The sequence below is a fragment of the Peromyscus leucopus genome, chromosome 1 (assembly GCF_004664715.2).
Source record: "Peromyscus leucopus breed LL Stock chromosome 1, UCI_PerLeu_2.1, whole genome shotgun sequence".
NCBI lineage: Eukaryota > Metazoa > Chordata > Mammalia > Rodentia > Cricetidae > Peromyscus > Peromyscus leucopus.
The window spans coordinates 60,757,772-60,779,265 of NC_051063.1; the positions used below are offsets into that span (position 1 = coordinate 60,757,772).

The window sequence follows — 21,494 nt, forward strand, 5'->3', positions numbered from 1 at the left end:
GGCCTCTGGTTCTGGAGGTTCTATTGGTGTTCTATGTAAAGCCAGCTTGGGGCCTCAAGTCAACCTGGCAGGACCACCCACCTCCTCCAGGAAGGCATTCTATCACTTAACCTTTCTCTCTCTTCCCACCTTTCTCCATCTTGTTGAGACCTTGGGCTCTTCCCAGTGACCCTGAGTTTCTGAAGGCCACTGACAGCTCTGGCTCTGGTGACCATGATCATCTGGCGGCACCTTTGCTGAGTCTGTTCAAGCCCTCCTGACAGGTAAACCTGCCTGTCCACCACTCTCAAGAACTTCTCTCCTCCATCATCTCTCCTTTCCTCATAAAAACCAAACATTTCTCTCCTCCCATGTCTCTGTTTCATTTTTACTTAGTCTGCAGATTAAGACAATCTGAGATTGTCTCCAGATAAGAGACAATTCTCCATTTGACCAGACCACACATCTAACACAGTCATAACACTGGGACAAGGTAACCCACTCAACCTAACTCAGAGGCACCTAAGTTAGGTCTTGGGGGCTCTTGGAAGCCTCCTTCCATTTTGTCTCGAGACTCCCTTGGTTGAAAGTTCCAGGAGCTCTCTGTGGCCCCCATGAGCCTTGTTCAGTCAATAGTCCTGGGACCTCTGCACAGGCCAGCAAGGCCCATCTCAGGGAGACGTTCTAAGAGCTTTCCACTGGCCCTTGATTCCTGGAAGGTAACAAGTTTGGGGATGACCCTCTTGCCTTCCAGGCACATTTGGGCAATCCAGTACTTGGGGGATGCTCCAAGTGGCTGGATCTAGTCCCTATTTTTACCTTGTTCCCACATCCACCGTGAGTTCCAAATTGTCTTTGTCAAAGGACACACCTGTTTGCAGGCTAATCTTAAAAAGTTCCATTATGAGACCTCAGACCAGCCACACTTGTTCAGCAGCCCCTCAGTGGTGGTTTGAAAGAAAATAGCCCCATAGGGAGTGGCACTATTGGGAGGTGTGGCCTTGTTGGAGTGGGTGTGGCCTTGTTGGAGGAAGTGCATCCCTGTGGGGGTGGGCTTTGAGGTCTCCTTTACTTAAGCTACACTCAGTGTGAGACACAGTTGCTTCTGATGACTGTGGGTCAAGATGTAAGGACTCGCTTCCACAGGAGGCCTCCACAGCACTGATTGTGCCACCGCCATGTCTCTAGCGATTCCTGAGATGTTCCGGCACATTTTGCGAGTACTCAACACCAATACTGACGGGTGGCAGAAAACAGCCTTTGCCATCACAGCCATGAAGGGTGTGGGGTGGAGATATGCTCATGTGGTGTTGAGGAAAGCAGACATTGACCTCACCAAAAGGGCTGGAGAACTCACGGAGGACGAAGTGGAATGTGTGATCACCATCAAGCAGAACCTACAACCGTACAAGATAACAGACTGGTTCTTGAACAGACAGAAGGATGTGAAGGACAGAAATTACAGTCAGGCTCTGGCCAACAGTCTAGACAACAAGCTACATGAGAACCTGGAGCGACTGAAGAAGATTAGAGCCCATAGGGGGCCGCACCACTTTTGGGGCCTTCATGTCCAAGGTTAGCGCTCCAAGACTACTGGTTGCTGGGGCTGTACTGTGATATTTTGTAAAAGTACATTTAAAAAGGATCAGGAAGTTGGGTGGCAGTGACACACGCCTTTGATCCCAGCACTCAGGGAGGCAGAGGCAGGCGGATCTTTGTGAGTTCGAGGCCAGCCTGGTCTATAGAGTGAGATCCAGGACAGGTACCAAAACTACACAGAGAAACCCTGTCTTGTGGAAGAAAAAAGAAAAAAAAAAGAAAGAAAGAAAGAAAAGAAGAAAGAAATCCATGTAAGCTTCAGGGAGTCCACTTAGATCTACCTCTCACAGGTCAAATGGACTCCAAATAGTGCTGTCCATCAACAGCCTGTTTCCCAACCTGCCTATTCCCAAGCGTGGGATTTCTCTCTCTTCCCTGATCTTAAGACTCCCCCTCCTCATCTACCAGGACTGTGGGCCTGGAAGTTTAAAATGTACACCCTGGATAAAAAATTTCCCCTACACTCCTTAACTTTACCTTCTGCCCCTAATATATGTCTGTTCCAGCAGATTTCCAATCAACTGAAGACTGCAAATTGCTCCAAACTCACCAGTCCCAGCCACTTCTAAGGGAATGTCCTAGGAGACTGAGCCTCTGCATCCCAGATAGCTTCAAAGCAGCTAGTCCCAGGAGGTCCAGCCTCACAAACTGCTCTGAAGCGACCTGCACTTCCCTAGTCCCAGATGGTCCTGCAAAGCCTCGACCCTGAGTGAGATAGCCTACTTTGCCCAGCCCTGGCCAACATTCCAGCTTTTGGGGGGTCCCCCAACAATGATTGATGCCCCCATGTCATCAGGAAGTAGTCATGGAAAGGATTGTGTCTCCCCTTATCTCTTATTTTTTATCAACAGAAAGGCTGTTAGGTCTCAAACCCGGGACAAACAGGGGTCTATTTACCATATCACAGTGGATGCTGGCCACCAGGTTCTCCAGGCATCCCTCCGTCTTACCTGTTACAGGGCCCTCCTGGCTAGCATACCCTGCCTCCTACCCTGGAGTTCTCCAGCCCAGAGTCTGGGTTGCCCTTCCCTATATAATCTAGCCATTTTGGTTCCCTGGTCCTTTGGGTCTCCCTTTTACTCTCTTGGCCCAGGCCACCCATCTTAGTTTGTAGCTCCTCTCCAGTTCTCCCCTCTTTCCTCTCCCCCTCTCCTCACATGGCCCAGCTCAGTCTGGCTGTGTTCACTCTGGACTCTCAGATGTCCCTGTTTCTGGCTATGCTCTCCCAGGTATCTACAATAAACCTCCTTCACCATACCTAGGAGCATTCATGTCCTTTTTTATTTCTTTTTTTCACTCAGTTACCACTGAACCATCTCAACCCGCCCCCCCCCCATAAAAATCATAATAGTATTAACAGTCTCCCTTTTTTTTTTTTTTTTTTTTTTTTTTTTGGTTTTGGTTTGTTTTATTTTTTGAGACAAAGTTTCTTTGTGTAGCCCTGACTGTCCTGGAACTCACCCTTGTATGTGGTGGTAATCTAATTGTACTGAAATATTATTTTGATTGCATGTTAATAAATAAAGTTGTCTGGGGGTCAGAGCTATTAGAGCCATAGCAAGAGTGTGGCGGTGGTGGCACACGCCTTTAATCCCACAAGATCTCTGTGTGTTCAGGGTCAGAGCTATTAGAGCCATAGCAAGAGTGTGGCGGTGGTGGCACACGCCTTTAATCCCATAAGATCTCTGTGTGTTCAGGGATACAGTCAGCATTGGAGACATATACCTTTAAGACCTAGGGGGCTGTACATTCAGACGGTGACAAGGCAGTCATGTGTTTGGGTTTACAACCAATGAGAAGGCAGAACAACATACTTTAAAAAAACTAACCGACAGGAAGTAGGTCTCTTTTCGCGAAGCTGGGACAGCAGAAGGAAGGGTGAGATTTAGCTCTGAGCTCTGACCTCTTGGCTTTCTCTTTTACATTGTTTCTGTGTTTCTTATTTAATAAGACGGTTGGTTACATCAACACTTGTAGACATCAAACTCATAGATCCGCCTGCCTCTGCCTCCCAAGTGCTGGGATCAAAGGCGTGCGCCACTGCTGCCCGGCCAATCTCATTTTTTTTTTTTTTTTTTTTTTTTTTTTGTGTTACACATACTATTCCCCTCACAAAGCATACTCCAGAATACACATTATCACCAAACGGCCGTTTTTTGTTCCGGATTTTTGCCATCCGCCAAGTTTTATTGTGGCTTCTTGGACTGACCCTCCTCTGAGGCACTCTTAACTGCTGCCCCTTCTACACAGCCCATTTTGTAAGCTGGAAGCAGTTACAGAGAGATCAGCACCCCCAAGTCCCTGAAAGCAGTTCAGTGACCTCTGAAAAGGGGACTAGTGAGCCATGGACCATCCAACCTATCCCTCTAGCCTCTCTAGGGATTGTTTTTGAGACTTAGAACTAAAATGGCTGGACTGAAGCTTTTTCTACATCCATTAACCTCTCTGTCTCACAAGTTCTCAAAAACCGCAGAAAAATTTCAGAACATCTTAACCTCCTTCAGGACCAACTGGAGTCTTCAGCTACTCACTGCTCTGAGACTAGATTGGACCACCGCTGGGGATGGGGTCTGTGGCCTCCTCTATACATGATGCTGCGTCTGTCCCAACAAACCCTAGCTGGTTTGAGAAGGGGCCCAAAGACACAGGGACTGTGGGGAAACTGAGGCAGAGAAGCACACAGACTCGATCTCAACAGACTAAGACTGCTTTATTGGAACAGCAAGGGGCCCTGACCTTCCTAACAGTTGAAGGTTGAATGCATTTAGGGGGAAGCAAGGGGACGTGTACATGCACATGCACACATATGTGAATAGCTACCAGGAAGTTACAGCTATTTTTCTGTGGTTTGGCTGGGAGCAGGGTGGCTTGTTTCTGATACGCAGCATATTATTTCTGCAGGTGGAACAGAATGGTCAGACTAAAGGCTAAGCCATTACTTATGGCTAGGGGCTATTGCCCAGTATGGCCTGACTCAATTCCTCATGACCTGAGGCTGTTGCTCAACAGGGACCAGACAAAAAATGCAACCACAAGCCTCCAACTCTGTAAGGGCTTTGGGTTCCTCCCTCTCTGGCTCCTCCCCTCGGTCACTTCTGTGCTCCTTACTATCCCCATACTTACGTCTTCACCCTGTCTTCTAAAAGCTTACTTACTGAACGTCACCCTCTACTCAAACAGAATGTCCCATATAAGTCTCTTAATGGGCCTCTCCTACACCAGCTCCCTCCGATGCTCATATAGCTGCAAAAAGATCTTCTAGATGCTATGAAGAAACTCTAACTGCAAAGAACCATCATCCCTTTGACTCCAGGCCAGACGATCCTTTCCATTAGTCTCTATTTCCTCTCTACTGCTTCTGCTCCCTCCCTTTGGCACAGCAGCGCTCCTGGCAGTGGGACAAGCCCCAGTCACTCTGTACCCACTTCCTCTCCCCCTCCCCCTTCCCCTACCTCCCCAGTTTTACTCTATAACCCGATCATCTGTTTTCAGCTCTCTACTGATTTCTCAAAAGTTTCTCCCAGAAGGCATGACGACAACCACATGACCTATTACAGCCGATCAAGTTAAAACTCTCCTCCTGCTAAGTGACAGAGGACCCCCTCTACCACGGGCTCTGAACTAGACCGTGCCTACGGATTCCCCACAGAACTCCAGCCCTATTCTTGGAGCCCCTAGCCTCTCTGGCCCATTCCTTATTGCTTAAGTGCTGGAATACATTAGAATCAACTTTGAACAAACTGCCAGACCCTGACCGAGGAAAGCCCTGTGTTGAAACTCCAGCTCCTGCCTCCTCACCGTCATTGCCAAACTCAGTTGCCCACTGTGACTGACTCGAAACCTGATAGCCAGAACAAGGCAGTTTCTAAAGGTATAACAGCCTTGTCTGGACAAACAACTCCAGGAGGGAGGAACTGCAGGCTTGCACGTAGCCCCAGCCATTGCAATCCCCAAGCCTCCTATGTGAACCCCAAGTTCCCGCTTCCCCCTTAGCAGACACCCCTCTCCCATTGTGTCTGCCCCTCGATGTTTGAGATAAGCACTCCTGTCTGCTGAGGTCAAACTGGTCCCTTTTCTGCCTCCCGACTCTTCAAGCTGCTTCAGAAATCTAACATCGGTATTGTTAGCACTAGATCTGGGGTCCCAAGGAAATGACCGCCCCATCCAAAGCATTTCAGCAAGACAAAAGCTTTACTCCTGTTGAAGGGTGCTGGCACACCCAGTTGGGGGCCCCAGTGTTTTTGTTCCTAATAAAGGGTCCTGCCGAGGACAGTTTTAAGAGTCATGCCATATTGCCTGCCTGAGTTAAGTTTCTGTTGTCCAGTATTGAGCCACTAACCAGAAACTTGTGACATGCCAGGACAAGTCCTGAGTTATTAGAAAATAACTTAACATTTCCTTATCTTTCTGCTACAGTGACCATTAGTAACAATGTTTTGTGGTTAGGTTGCTTGGTTGGGTTGACTGGCAACTCAACAGTCCCCTGATCTTTTCCCAAAGAAAGTTTCCTGGTCTGCTTACTATAAAACCCACCTGAGAAAAATAAAATTTTGCAGCTTGATCAAAATACTGTCTTGCTGTCAATTCTTTGTGTCTCTTGTCCCTTTCATTCGCCATTCCCCCTTCTAGGGTCTCTGCTGAAGATCCCGGTGGCGGGACAACTGGCGCCCAGTGTGAGGTTCTGGGACATGGAGGAATGGTGAACATCATCACACACCAAGGCAGGCCTGCCTAAGAGTTGGACCACCATGGAAGACAGCTCCACGAGTGAAGGTCCAGTCTGATCACCACAGAAGCTCCCGGCCGTGAGACAGATCCAGAGGAATTGTAACATGACGACACAAGGTAAGTTTATCATGGGACAAGCATTTAATAAACAGGATTTGTTTATTTCAGGACTGAAATAGTCTCTCAAGACACGAGGAATTAGGGTTAAAAAGAAAGACTTAAAAAAAAATTCTTGACTATATTGGAGATGTCTGTCCTTGGTTTCCCTAAGAAGGAACCATAGATGAAAAGCGCTGGGGACCAGTTGGAGACTGTTTAAATGATTTTTACCAGACCTTTGGTCCTGAAAAGGTCCCCGTTCAAACCTTTTCCTACTGGAATTTAATTAATGATGTCTTAAAAACTTATAATCACTCCCCTGATGTTCAAAAATTAATTAAGGAGGAAGAAAAAGCCCTGAAAGAGTACTCCCATCCACCTTCTGTCTGTCATTCTGTCAGTATTAATATTCCTGAACCCCCCATGTCTAGTCTTCTGGCAACAAATAACCATCAGAGAAGAAAAAAGAGGGAATCCCCTACTCTGAGTCCACCTACCCACCTCTCCCTCAAAGTTTCTGGCCACTTATCCGTCTTTAATGGCCAAGCTAATTATTAAGGGAAGAGAAACAAGTTGCCAATACTTTGGAAACAATCCTGACTCCATAGTTCATCCCCTATACGCGAGCATAATTAGATTGGCTGCTTCAAACAAATGATGAATGGCCCATTGCCTGCTCCTCCTTCCTTGGTGCTATCGATAACCATTATCTTGTTACAGTTTGCCAGAATTCATCCCTTTGTTTTCCCCAAATTAACTGCCTTACAACCTAGTATTTACAGATGGCTCAGCCAATGGAGTTGCCGCCTATGTTGTGTATGGAAAGGCTACCTCCTGCCTCTCCCCATATTCCTCAGCACAGCTTGTTGAACTTGATGCAGTCATTCAAGTTTTTCAGTTATTTCATTCTTAACCCTTTAATTTGTATACTGATAGTACTTATGTGACCCATTCTGTTCCCTTATTGGAAACTGTTCCCTTTATTAATGCAGCTTTATTAATTCCCTCTACCAATGCAGCCCCACTTTTTCTTCAGCTGCGCTCCTTGATTATGGCTAGACAGTGACCCCTTTTTATTGGCCATCTACGGGCCCATTTAAAATTGCCTGGTCCTCTGAGGGAAATGCCTTGGCTGATGCAGCCACACAATCATTTTTTCCTGTTCTTGCAGGATCCCTTTCTCAGGCTGCCCAAGCACACTCTCTTCACCATTTAAATGCTCATTCCCTTCATTTGTTGTTTCAGCTTACCCGAGAACAGGCCTGAGAAATTGTTAAAAATCGCACTGACTGTGCTGTCTCCCTCCCGGTTCAACATCTGGGAGTTAACCCCCGGGGCTTGGTTCCCAGTGAAATTTGGCAAATGGATGTTACTCATTTAATTGAATTTGGCAAACTTAAATATATACATGTGACAGTTGCTACCTTTAGTGGTTTTATATTTGCCTCTCTCCAGGCTGGAGAGGCCTTCAAAAATGTTATTTCCCATATTTTGCAATGCTTTTCTGTCCTAGGAGAGCCTAAAATTATAAAACTGATAATGGCCCAGGATATACTGGAAAAAAAATTTCAATCTTTTTGCCAACAACTTCAGATTAAGCATGTCACTGGCATTCCTTACAACCCCCGGGGATAGGGCTTCATTGAACTTGCTCACCAGACTCTAAAATCAATGTTTCATAAATTAAAGAAGGGAAGGCTTTATGATACACAAGGCAACCCCCGAAATCTTTTACATCATGCCCTTTTTGTCCTTAATTTCGTTACCTTGTCAAGAATGAAAGGTCTGCAGCAATCGCTTTTGGCATCCACAAACTCAAAGCCAACAAGCATTGGTCATATGGCGAGACCCCATAACTGCCCAGTGGAAAGGGCCCGACCCAGTCCTGATTTGGGGTCGAGGGTCAGCATGCATCTATGACCAAGCAGAGGGAGGCCCTTGTTGGCTCCCCGAGAGATTAGTTAAACAAGTCAACTCTAACCCATCATCCAGGGAAAAGGATTGCCCCTGAGGTGTTTTCCCTTTCCTTCTCCTTCTTTACAGATGCTGATGAAGAAAAAACTGGGAAAATTTCCCTGGATATTCTGGATCTTGCTGCTGTCTGTACCTTCTTATCAAGACCAGAGACCGGTCAACACATCCCCATTTGTATGGTGCTTTTATTTGACTGAAAATTATACCAATTATGCTAAAACACAGACCTTTGGCCACCTATTGGCTACCACTGATTGCCCCTTGCAAGGAAGGATGTCAGAATCCCATTTTACTCAACTTTACTGATTTCCATAATTCCCCCGGCAAGGTGGCTCCTGCGATCTGTTTTTTGTACTATCAGACTGACCACAATCGAACCTGTCACTCTGGTCCCACAAATTATGCTCAGGACCCCTGCAGAGTTCTTGGGATGGGACACCCCCCTGCCCAAGTCAAAAAGAGCTGTCTTCTTACCCCTTGTGGCCAGAATTTCCCTCGCCACCTCTCTGGTCTCTGCAGGCTTGACAGGAGGAGTTCTGGGTCATTCCCTCATAACAACAGCTCACCTATCCAAGCAACTTCAGGTAGCAATTGAGGCTTCTGCAGCATCCCTGTCCTCCCTTCAGAGGCCGTTAACCTCTCTCGCACAGGTTGCCCTACAAAACCGACGGGCCTTGGACCTGCTGACAGCAGAAAAGGGTGGGACATGCCTTTTTCTGAGGGAAGAATGTTGTTATTACATTAATGAGTCTGGAATGGTAGAAACCCAGATAAATAAGCTACACAAACTTAGCCTAGAGCTACATAAGCAGCAATTCTCTGCTGCAGCAGATAATTGGGGGAGATCATTCATGTTCTCCCTTTTAATGCCTCTTGCAGGACCATTAGTCAGCCTTTTGTTATTTGTAACTTTGGGTCCCTTTATAATTGGCAGGCTAATCCAATTCATCAAAAAATAAATAAATAAATAAATAAATAAATAAATAAATAAATAAATAAATAAATAAATAAATAAGACTCCCTGGCATCAAAACCTATACAGGTTCATTTCCATTGGCAAGAAATGCTGGATCGAGGATGTGATCCCTATGATATTTCTCAGTCCTCTTCTCCTTTAGGAGCAGCATAAAATCTGAACCTATGATTACTGGCTTCAGCCGGTATGGACACTGCTGGGTGCAAGGCCAAGCACTGCAGGGAAGGCTGATTGAATAGGCCTTGGTTTGGATTCCCTGAAAGACACACCTGACTTGCATAGAGATTTGTATCTCGAGGCACCAAAATGCCTAAGCCTTCTCCTCCCCAAAAGGTATCCTTTTTCTCAAACCTGCAGCGGCTCTAGGAGGAGTCAGGTCAGTGTCCCCCCAGCCGGTTAAGGTCCATCACCGTTCAGGTGGGCACACTCCCTCATAAAATAAAACAACGGGAGGAGATGTCAAGGACAATTTTAAGAGCCATGCCATATTACCCGCCTGAGTTAAGTTTCTGTTGTCCAGTAGTGAGCCACTAACCAGAAACTTGTGACATGCCTGGACAAGTCCTGAGTTATTAGAAAATAACTTAACATTTCCTTATCTTTCTGTTACACTGACCATTAGCAACAATGTTTTGTGGTTAGGTTGCTTGGTTGGGTTGACTGGCAACTCAACAGTCCCTGATCTTTTCCCAAAGAAAGTTTCCTGGTCTGCTTACTATAAAACCCACCTGAGAAAAATAAAGTTTTGCAGCTTGATCAGAATACTGTCTTGCTGTCAATTCTTTGTGTCTCTTGTCCCTTCATTCGCCATTCCCCCTTCTAGGGTCTCTACTGAAGATCCCGCTGGCCGGGACAGGAGAGATTTGGGGCAGTATCAAAATTTTTCTGCTCATGGAAGGGACTAAGAAACATCTACCTTGGGTGCTGGAGAGATGTCTCAGCGGTTAAGATCCCTGGTTGCGGCTCTGCCTGGCAAGGTCGCGAAGGAAGGAGACTGTGGTGGTGCGGCCGTTTCTCCTGCATTCCCGCTCTGCGCCCCTCACAGAGCTCCCAGCGGCGCCATGTTGTGCGAAGGTTCACCACGTCCGCAGCCACTATGAGGAGGGCCCGGGGAAGAATTTGCCATTTTCGGTGGAAAACAAGTGGCGGTTACTGGCTATGATGACTGTGTACTTTGGATCTGGATTTGCTGCTCCTTTCTTTATTGTAAGGCACCAGCTACTTAAAAAATAAGGATATTTAATTCATCCCTTTAACAGAATGAAGATTGTTTAAGAGATGTGATCTGAAAATTGGATTAAACTCTTATTACTAAATAAAATTGTAAATAAACTAGTGACAAAAAAAAAAGAATCCCTGGTTGCTCTTCCAGAGGACCCAGGTTCGATTCCTTGCACCCACATGACAGCTCACAACTGTCTGTAACTTCAGTTCCAGAGGATCTGATACCCTCATACATACAGACATACATGCAGGCAAAACACCAGTGCACATGAAATAAAAATAAATAAAATTAAAAAAAAAAAGAAACATCTACTCCCATCCTTCTAATGTCTCAATGACAGCCAAGTTCAAAGGGGAACCAGGGAGTTTATTTGGCTTATGTACTGCAGGGTGACCCTAAAGCAAGCCAGTCTGGGAGGTCTGCACCCAGCACGGATAATAGCTGTGGAGGCGGAAACCCTTCCCCCAGCCTTCCCCAATTATATCCTCCACTCTGGACCCTGAAGACTGCAGCTTGAGCAGAACTGCATACAAGTGGCTGGGGGAAGGGGGCTGGATATTCAGGTCAGATCCCCATGACCCTCCCCAGCCCCTCTTTCTATGAGCAAACCTCTAAAGTCATCAGGTCCATCTGGGATGATCTTTGTCAAGCAGATGCAGCGGAGCTCATAAAGATGGCAGAAGCTGGCTCAAAGGATGGGAGGATAGAGCTTGCTATTCAACAGGGGCTGATGATATGGCTCAGTGGGTATAGGAGCTTGCCATCAAGCCTGACCACCTGAGTTCAATCCCCGGAACCCATATGGTGGAAGGAGAGAACTGACCTCAATATTCGCACACATATAAGTAAATAAATGTAATTTAAAATGAGGTGGGAGGGAGGAGAAGGAAAAATAGATTTGGGACGGATGACCTGTGGATGACTCTGGGTATGGGTACCCTGGTCAGTAGGTAGAACTGTGACAGGGCTGGGGATTGGGGGATCTAGCTTAATCACATGAGGACACTGACCTTAGTTTCTTGGACCAATTGGCGCTTAGGGACCTCCTGTATGGTCTCAGAGGCTTGGCAGTTTGCCACTCATGCCACACAGGAGCCAAAGGTCTCCTGGAATAAACTGGTGGCCTGGTGACTTCAGAATACTTGGGATAGGACACCTTGGGGTCTTGGGTAGGACACTCTTACCCAAGATGAGTCCGCTCGCCCTTTAATTGGTACAATCACTGAACTTCAGCACTGGGAATTGGGCTCAGGTCCTGCAGAAGAACAATGGCTGCTTTTAATTTCTGAGCCATCTGTCTCGCCTGGGGCTCAAGGTGTTAAATCACACATTACACTTTTGGTCACAGTCACACAGCAGCTGTCAGTGACAGCCCACGGGCCATACCCCATCCAAACAGAATATCAATTCCATATCCAGACGCCTCCCTTGTCACACGTGAAAACCCAGATCAATGCCCTCTCCCATCCCACACTTGCATAGGAGAGGCGCTAAGTCCTCGGTCCGACTCTGCTCTCTGTTTCGTTTGTGCACAGGCTCTCCTGCTGCTGCGGACGCCTCTAAAAAGCCAGGCAGCTCACCTCCCAGCACCAGCACACCATGTGGATTATGTTAATCCTCGGGGGCAATACTGACTAAAACCCCACCAGAACAAGAAAATGTTGGAGAGACTTGAGGCTGCACAGTGCTTATGTGCATCGTGAGGGTCCGTCTCGCACAGGGGAGAGAGAGTACGGATATGGCTTGACATGATGGCAGCCATTTTGAGCTACAGCTGCTGTGACTGAGGCACCCCAGTTGGGTTTTCCTACAAAGTTTGCTGGGAAACCATAACACAAGACTGTGAAAGCACACGTGCACTGGATGACGTGGAGGGATGTGCCTGGTTCTTGATGGAATCTGAAGATAAACCAGAGACATTCTGGCCTGAGAACACGCTTTTTGTCCTAACCCATAATGACACTGTCTTCTGTCCCAGATGCAGGGACACACTCAGTGCTTGGCCACCCAGCTCCCCAGAACCTTCCTCTGCCGGTAAGTTTGCCAGTCTATCTCACTGTGTAGTCCTAGCTCTGTCTGCCTCTCTCCCTCTCCTTCTTCCCAGTGTTGTCATCGGTGTGTTTATGTGTCCATCTGTGCTGGTGCGTTCAGAGTCTAGTGGTCCACATGGGGTGTCTTCTTCAATTACTCCCCACTTTAAAAAAAAAAAAAACATTTAAAATGGCATGTGTTGTTGTTTTGAGACATCTCACTGTGCTGCCCTGGCTGGCCTGGAACTCTGTAGACTCACTGAGAGTCTCCCTCTGCTCCCCAAGTACTCAGATTGAAGGAGTGGGACACCACACCCGGCTTCAATACATTGAAAGTTTATGTGTGTGTGCACAAATGTGCCACCATGGGTGTCCAGATCAGAGGAACACTTTTAGAAATAAATCCTCTCCTTCCATGTGGATCCCTGGAATTGAATCAGGCTTGGTGGCAAGCACCTTTACCCACTGAGACTTCTCACTGGCCCAGTACCTTATTTTTCGAAGATAAGATCTTGCACCAAAAACCTGGCTGGCCTGGCCAGCTGGAAAGCAAGTCCCAGGGGTCCTCTGGTCTCCAACTCCGAGTAGTGGGGTTGCAAGCTTGCACCATCATGCCCAGCTTTTATCCCAGGGGCTGGGGATCCAGGCTCAGGTCCCCATGCTTGCATAGCATTTCCTGACTGAGCCAACTCTACAACGGCATCTCTTTCTTTGGTCCTGAGCACCTAGGGCCAGGGATTACTCCAGAAGAGGTGGTGTGAAGGTTCTCTGGTTTCTTCTCCCAGATGAGAGGGAGGAGCCACCCACACAAACAACTCTGTTTGAGCTCATTCCTTTGGTTCCCCTGAAAAGGTGACACACCCTCTCACTTCTAGGGAACTGGCAGGAGCCAGCCCCAGAGGACAGGAGGGGATTTAGGGGCCAGAAGGCGCTCAAGACAACAAGTGTGGGCTGAGCGAGCTGGGGACAGCCACTGTCAGCAGGCGATCAGCAGGTGAGAAGGTTAGTCTGCCCCTCTACCTGCTCCCCCAAGCAAAGAACATCCCTTCTCTTACCCCTTACAGCATCCTGCTCCCTGCCTGGCTTCCAGAGGGGCGCTGGCAGCTCTGAGGATGTCCTTGGAAAGGGACCTTCCCTCGGTAAGGGAAGGGAACCTTGGAGGCTGAGGCTGCAGGCTTGGAATTCACAGCTCTGGGTCCACTGGAGAACAAGGATGAGGAAGATGCCCCACCTTCCGTATCCCCTTTCAAAACTAGCCTTGCCTCCACCAGTGGGAATCCACACAGGATTAGGAGTCTGGATTAAACACCCTTGGTATACCGTAGGGCACTGAGGCCCACAGAGGAGAAGGGTCCTGCCTCTGTCACCAATGATGCACAAGAGTCCAGAAAAAGTCCCTAATTTTAAGGTCCTGAGGACCTGCACTCTGACCCTGACAGCTGGGCTTGTAGGAGGTACCAGGAAGGATCCTTGGTGATGAGCCGGGAGGTGACACTTATCGGGACACTGCAGAAGTTCTGGGACCACGAGAGGAAGCAGGGGCTAATGGATGTGAGCCTCTGTGAGTGGAGAGATAGCTAAGGTGGTCTCCTGGGCAGGGGACACATCCCAAGCCGGGAATGAGGGTAAAGCACAAAGTACACAGTGTTCTCTGTCTCCCACCTCCCTCTCCATCTCTGACCTTGTCCCCCACCACTCCGTCCTTGTCTCCTTGTCTGTGTCTCCCTCCCTCTCCCACCCACTCCCCATCTATCCTTTCCTATAGCTGTTCCTCCCTAGCAGGCCCTGTCCCCAGAACCTGGGTCTGGGGCCTCATACCTGGAACATTCCCTGAGCTAGGACAAGATCCACCATGGGCCTTATGAAAAGAGAGGTACTGCTCTGAGACAACCCTCCCCCCAGCTCCCTGCCCCCCCCTGCCCCACACTGAGAGCACCAGGAACTCTCCTACTCTCCTGCTGCTAATCACTCCCCCAGAAGACTCAGGGCCCTGAGACCCATCACTGAAGTGAGAAGCCACAGTCCTTTGGGACCCTGAGGGTTTAGTGTCCTGCTCCAGATGGACTGTGTGGGGAAGTCCCCTAAAGCCTCATCCAGCACAGAACAGTGTCCTGGAGTCCTACTAGGCGCCATCAGAGACCCTTGAGTGGGTGTGGTCAGTGCCTTGGAGCCCTCACACTAGTACACGATGGAAAAGAAAGGGAAGTCCCTCCGCCTGTGGCCCCTTTGCCTGAAACTGGTAGGTCTCTGCAAGGAAGCACCTCACACAGGAAGGGTTGGCCAGCCAGGAGGAGGGCAGAGAATGCTGCCTCAGAGCACAGCAGGTGTTGGGGAGGGGGGCGAGATCACACGCAGCTAGGAAAGGGGGGCAAGCCCACACCAACTCCAGAAGCTGGGGACTCCTGATGTCTTACCTCCCACACTCAGAGCACTGTCACCCTTTGCAGGGGCCTCCCAGATCACCCACGGAAGCCAGCCAGGATGTTCTCCATATTCAACATCTGGGGCACGTTCAACAGTGTACTCTTCTACCTCAGCCTCCTTGTCAGCCTGGCAGGGCTGGGGGGCAACGCTCTGCTGCTCTGGCACCTTGGTCTGCACATCAAGAAGGGCCCCTTCAACATCTACCTGCTGCACCTGGCCGCTGCCGACTTCCTCTTCCTCGCCTGCCAGGTGGGCTTCTCTATTGCCGAGATCGCCCTGGGCTACGAGGACACACTCCACTTCCCGATCATCTTCTTGTGGTTTGCTGTGGGGCTCTGGCTGCTGGCTGCCTTCGCTGTGGACTGCTGCCTCGCCTACATGTTTCCCTCCTATTGCAGCCCCAGCTGCCGCCCCAGGTACACCTCAGCCGTGCTCTGTCTCCTGATCTGGGCACTGACCATGCCGGCTGTGCTCCTGCCGGCCAATGCCTGTGGACTGCTATACAAGGGGATGAGCTTCCTGGTCTGCCTCAGTTACCACTGGGCCAGTGTGGTCTGGCTCGTGGTGCTGGCGGTCATGGCCTGTGGGGCGAGCAAGATCCTCTTGATCTGTGGGAACTGCTGCTCTGGGCAGCCACTCCCCAAGTTCTGCAAAGTGGCCCAGTGCTCCGGGATCCTGCTGTTCTTCTGCCGCCTGCCCATGGTGGTCTACTGGAGCCTGCGGCCGGTCATAAAATTCCTGCTCCCCTTCTTCTTGCCATTGGCCACCCTCTTAGCCTGCATCGACAGCAGCGCAAAGCCCCTCTTGTACTACATGAAGGGCCGGCAGCTCAGGAAGAAGGAGCCGCTGCAGGTAGTTCTAAACAGGGCTTTAGGGGAGGAGTCCCCGTCAAGCCTTGGGGGACTATCCCTGCCTATGAGGCAAGTGTAGAGTGGCCGGCCATCCTATGCCCACCTGCCCTGCCCTCATAGCTGCCAGGGGACACCCCCCCCCTAGTCTTGCTCAAACTCTTGCCATGTTCCAGCTCTGCCCTCTCATGAAGGGAACGAGGTCAGGTTGCATGTTGAACATGCAAAGGACATGGTAAGGACAGGAACAGACAGAGGGGCAGGGGCAAAAGGAGGACCCCAGAGCTACAGTGAGGGCATGTGTCCTGCATCCTTCTGCCCCTGTGGCAGCCAACCCAAGAAAACTGCCCTTCAACCCCAGTGGGCCTGGCAGGGGGAGCTTTGCTTTGCCTCCTACGGTAGACGGGCCAGGTGACTGGAGGCTCAGCATCAGCTCCTGGGGAGCATTCGCTGCTCTTGGGGGCCACTGACCCTTCAGCTCTGTCCACAGAGGTCTTATGTTGGATGCATCCACTACAAGGCTTCGTCTAAACTGCTGTTTCTCCCTCCCTCGTCCCAGCATTCCCCACAAAACGTTCACAGTCCAGGTGGCTACTGCCTCCCGACTTCTCCAGCCTGGTGTCACTCGTGATGGCCACAAGGTGGTGCTGTTTTACCACTAAACAGACGCAGTCTGTCCTGGCTCCAGGGCCACCCCAAGTAGTTGCATCCTGGTTACTTCTGCCTCTCAGGTGCCCCCAAAGAACCTTCACAGTGCCAGCAGGGCACCCCTGGCTTCTATCCAGATCCCATCGCTTTCCCTCGGCTTCTCCAAGATTGTGCTCAGCCAAGCTGTTTCTGCAGACTCCACCCTGGCCTGCCAGCCAGCTTCACCTTCAGTTGGAGAAAAGAGGAAGGGAGCCAAGCTTCCCAAGTGCACACTGTTTCTGTATGTTTTATGATGGCTCTTTAAAACAAAACAAACAAACAAAACTGCTTTCATTGTCATTCTTAAAGCATTCAGGCCCTGGGCCTGGAGAAAAGCCTTGGCTGTTGAGAGCGCTGGCTGCTCCTCCCAAGGACCTGGGTTCAGTTCCTGAGACCCACGTGGTAGCTCACAACCGCCTGCTCCAGGGGATCTGGCACCTTCTTATGGCCTCTATAGGCACTGCATGCACATAGTACACAGACATAACACCCAGACACATGACATAAAAATGTAAAGAACAGCATTCAAACCTTACCAAGAACACCAGGGAAATAAGTTGCCAACACGCTTTCCAGACAGATGGAAACATCTGGTATGAAAAAGAACATTCCACCCATGTATCTTTCTGACAGACACCCTCAGAAAACTCCTCCCCTTTGTGTATGTATCGGGAAGGGCATATGTATACGTGCCCATGAGGGTGTGAGTGTAGGTATAGATACATGGGCATGGAGGCCAGAGGCCAGCCTTGGTTTGTCTATAGTAGGCATTTGCAGCTTTTAGACAGAGTCTCTCACTGGACCCTGGGGCTTGCTGACTAAGCTAGGTTAGGTGGTCAGCAAGTTCCACCTGCCTCCATCTCCTCAGCCCTGGAATTCCAAGCATGCATCACCACACCTGGGCTTTACTTGGGCTCTGGGGACCCGATTCAGGTCCTTAGGCTAACACAGCACACACTTTACCAACTGAGCTGTTTATATTGATATTTTAATTCAAAGAAAAGATGTTCATTTCCATCCTCTGTGAGACCCAGCATGGTGACCTGACTGCTAGATAAAGCTGTGTTTTCCCATTTGAAAGGTAATATGCTACTCACTCTGGGGACTTTGGAGAATGTTCTTAGAATGGAAAGAAACCCTGCTTGTAGCCCAGCCAAAAGGAACCACCTCTGTAGGGTGTATTCCTCCCCAGGACACGACTGAAGCCATCCCATGTCCCCAGTCCTCCTTGGGATGGAGCCCTCAGAACTGGAGAGGCTCCAACAGGGAATCTGGTAGATGTGAGACCCTTAGACTAAAGGCCAGCATGGGCTCAGAAAGGGTGAGTGGAGGACCCAGTGGATGAGGCCGCTTTGGAGAGGCAGATTGGGAAAAATCTGCCTATTTCATGAATTTCACACCAGACCCCAAGGAATAGAGTGGTCTCTTCCCAGAAGGCTTGCCACTGAGATAAAGGTGAAATAAATCTGAGGTCAGCTGTACCCTCTTTGCCTAAGGACACAGATGCAGGCCCTGTAGGGTGTCCATCTGTGTGCCAAGGTGACAGGTGAATATCACAGCAGCTGACAGCCCTGGAGCATATGATAAATGAGTTGATTTAGACAGATGGGGGGCGGGGACATAGGACCTCTGCTCCCCAGGCCACTGCTGGGTATGAGGATGTTAGTGAAGCCCAGAGGCAGCAGCAGTCATGTCTATCGTAAGCTAGTGGGGCTCACATGGAGTGTCAAGGCTGCTCTTGGGGTAGCTTAAATTGAGGCAGATGCAGGACAGTCCTGACTCCATCCAAGGGTGGCTAGGCTCCTGCCTTCTGGCACCTCTGTAGCTGGATGACCTCTAGGGGGTCACCTGGCAGCTCAAAACCAGTTCTGTAAAAGAGGCAGAAGTTTGCCAGGACAGCTGAGCCAGGCTTTAGCAGCAGATATTCTGCCCTAACCTTCAAAGCCAAAGCCATCACACCTCTCATGGCAGATGGAGATGCCCTGTGCACCCTGCCCATATGACGTCACACCTCCTCCGCCTGGCTGCTTGCCTTTATCCTGCTCAGGGTGTTGTTTGTTGACTATGGTGCTGTGGCTCCTGGCAGCAGGAATCTGTTCTCAACGCTTCTTACCTGTCTGGGGACCACACATACATACCACACAGCAAACCTGACCTGCTTGGTTCTGCATCTCTCACGAGCAGGTGTGCTCCTGAGGGCTCAGAGTCAGCAAGCAGCAGTCACACCGTCCCTGGATGGGAGGAGGAGGAGCCAGGAAACATGGATCCGATGAATGGAGGGACTGGTAGGTGCTCAGTGGGGAATAAGGTCAAATGAATAAATGATACAACTGATGGACGCTGACTGTGCTGGCTATGAGTTCTGGAAGCTTCCCAGCCAGCTCAACCTGATCACAGACACCAGACTCAGGCTCAGGTTTGCTCAGTGTGGAGCCAGATCCCCAGGGCTCCCTGATTCCAGCAACTCCATTCTGGGCCCTGGGTGTGGTGCTGGGGGTGTGGACCTGTCACAATGGCTCCTGGCCCAAGGAGTTTCTTTCTATATTACCCTCCATCTTATTCTTAACCCTGGAGCTCACTGGTTTGGCTAAACTAACTGGCCAGTGAGCTTCAGGGATCCTTCTGTGTCCACTTACCCAGTGTGTGGGTTACAGGGTCACCACACTCGGCTTCTTATGTGGGTGCTGAGGATCCAAACTCAGGTCCTTATGCTGCATAACAAGCTCTCTGTTGACAGAATCACCTCCACAGCCCCCAAACTGACATTTCAACAGTGGTGTTTTCCGACCTATGAATGAGATCTAGCCCTCCGCCTCCCCGTAGCCCTGTGCTTCTATGCCTTCTCCTTTGTGGCTTCCATACAAGTCTTGTCTTGGCACATATCTTGCAAACTCTCCGTGAGGTATTTGTGGTTTCTGTGTGCTGTGTACACACGATCTCTGCATTCTTGCTCTCCAGCTGTTAGCATGGACTTGATTCTGTCTAATGGCTGTCCTTTCGATCTGCTGCGTTCGCTGACGTCTTTCAGGACCTTTTTGGAAACGTCTGAGATTTGCAAATAATCATGTTCTCTCTATTTCTGCCTTTCATTCTATCCTATAGCATCATCCATCATAAAGGCTGTCTTTAGGACGGAACCACGCAGATAGTCATCACTGTCTTATCCCCAGTCTCACAGGGAAAGTGCTTTTCCTTCACCACTAAACACCATTCAGGCATCAGCCATTAAGATCACTTACTGTTCTTGCAAATGACTAGGATTTGGTTTCTCACACCCAAAGGGCAGCACACAAGTACCCGTCACTCCAGTTTCAGGGTATCTGGCTCCCTCTTTTGGCATATGTGAGTACTGCATGTATGTGCATGCGTGTAGTGATTATACACACTTGCAAGCAAACTCTCATATATAGATATAAAATAAAAATAAATATTTAAAAAAAACTGATCCAGCTGCAGGCATATTGCTTGTTTGTGTATTCCAACCATGCTGGTAAGTTCCACATACTCTCAGTTTTCCAAGAACATTTCAAACATGCATGTATATTAGATATTGTCAATAGTTCTTTCCTTCAACTGTTAAAATGATCACACAGTATTTCCCCTTTGTCTGTTAAGGGGGTGATTTACATTGATTTTTTTATTTTTGGTTTTTTGTTTTTGTTTTGTTTTGAGACAAGGTTTCTCTATATAGACCAGGCTAGCCTAGAACTCAAAGATCTGTCTGCCTCTGCTTCCCAAGTGCTGGGATCGAAGGTGTGTGCCACCACCACCCAGCTACATTTATTTTTTAAAAATACGTTTTATTATTTTTAATTATGTGTATGGGACAGGCGTTAACAGCTTAGATCAAGACTGTAAAACATCAGTAGTGAACTTCTGCCCTCCGGGGTTCTCCCATTGTGCTGTAAGCCTGTATTTAAGACCTCCTCCCTCCTTCAATAAATGGCATTCTGCATAAAAAAAAAAAAAAAGCCAAGTTACAACGCAGTAACCAGTCTTCATGGGAGAATCTCCTGCTGAGAACCTGCTCTTAGGTGGAGACAGCCCCAGCCCCTCCAAACAAGCGTAGAGTCCCTCCAGCAAGGGTGGCAGGTGGCTAGGCAGAGTTAATGGTCTGGAAGAGGCTGGCTGCAGGGGGTGCCTAAGAGACGCTGGATGAGGGCGTTTGGCAGCTTCCTGTGAGGAGGTAGGTAGACCCAGCTTCACCAAAGGCAGGAGAGCCAAGCAGACAGATGGGAACCAGCAGGACCTGGCAGGGGGCCGTCTTCATTGATGCCTTATTATATGAAGGGGGGCTGCTTAGAATATGCACGGGGAAGGGGGCCAACTTCTCAGCCTAGGACAGCCACTCGGGAGTAGAGTTGGGGAGCTCTTCCCCACCCCCAAATATTGACTCTTTGCTCTCACAGGCTCCAAAATCCTATTGGTGCTACACTTCAGTGGGGGTAGAGTTAGATAAACTGACCCACCAAAATAGGAAAGGAAAATGACTCGGGAGATCTTTTCTCACATAAGGGCTGGACTAGCTCTGGCCACAAGCGAGAGGCAGAAGAGCAACGGTGTCCCCCAGACGCTGTGGGGAGAAATGTGGAGGTCCTGAGCATCCAGGAGAGCTCTGGAACTGGATGTGGCCTCATACAAGGTGCAGCCATTTATTACATATCATCACTGCCACTACACAACCTTGTTCACTGTCACCATCACCACTAACATCAAGGTCATCATCACTACCATCACTATCGTTACCCTGAGCAGCAGCAGCATATCACCATCATCAACCATCACTGCTATCAACATCATCACCATCATCACTGCTTTCTTCATCACCACCATTGCCATCATCACTACCATCATCATCACTACCATCATCATCATCGCCATCAACATCACATCACCACAATTGCTTTCTTCGTCAACATCGTCAC

The 21,494-nt window shown here is 49.1% G+C and overlaps 2 protein-coding genes and 1 long non-coding RNA gene across 6 annotated transcripts; all 3 read left to right on the forward strand.

The window, feature by feature from the left end:
- The first annotated feature begins 1,157 nt into the window (after nucleotides 1-1,157).
- On the forward strand, nucleotides 1,158-1,589 carry LOC114695213 (40S ribosomal protein S18-like). The gene has a single exon (XM_037203322.1). The coding sequence runs from the start codon at nucleotides 1,158-1,160 to the stop codon at nucleotides 1,557-1,559; it is 402 nt and encodes a 133-aa protein (XP_037059217.1). The 3' UTR covers nucleotides 1,560-1,589.
- A 4,560-nt stretch (nucleotides 1,590-6,149) lies between these two features.
- LOC119088561 lies at nucleotides 6,150-9,335 on the forward strand. Its single transcript, XR_005092232.1, has 2 exons — nucleotides 6,150-6,423; nucleotides 8,449-9,335. It is a non-coding gene; the product is annotated as an uncharacterized LOC119088561 (long non-coding RNA).
- Nucleotides 9,336-12,507: 3,172 nt separating this feature from the next.
- Mrgprg (MAS related GPR family member G) lies at nucleotides 12,508-16,854 on the forward strand. 4 transcript variants are annotated; one of them, XM_037208787.1, is made up of 3 exons: nucleotides 12,508-12,614; nucleotides 13,486-13,604; nucleotides 15,058-16,854. In XM_037208787.1, the coding sequence occupies exons 1-3, from the start codon at nucleotides 12,537-12,539 to the stop codon at nucleotides 15,962-15,964; spliced, it is 1,104 nt and encodes a 367-aa protein (XP_037064682.1). In that variant the 5' UTR covers nucleotides 12,508-12,536; the 3' UTR covers nucleotides 15,965-16,854. The 4 variants fall into 4 exon arrangements, with proteins under 4 accessions (XP_037064682.1, XP_037064687.1, XP_028728264.1 ...); XM_037208792.1 differs by lacking the exon at nucleotides 13,486-13,604 and having other exon boundaries at nucleotides 12,509-12,614; XM_028872431.2 differs by lacking the exon at nucleotides 12,508-12,614 and having other exon boundaries at nucleotides 13,392-13,612.
- Nucleotides 16,855-21,494: the final 4,640 nt, after the last annotated feature.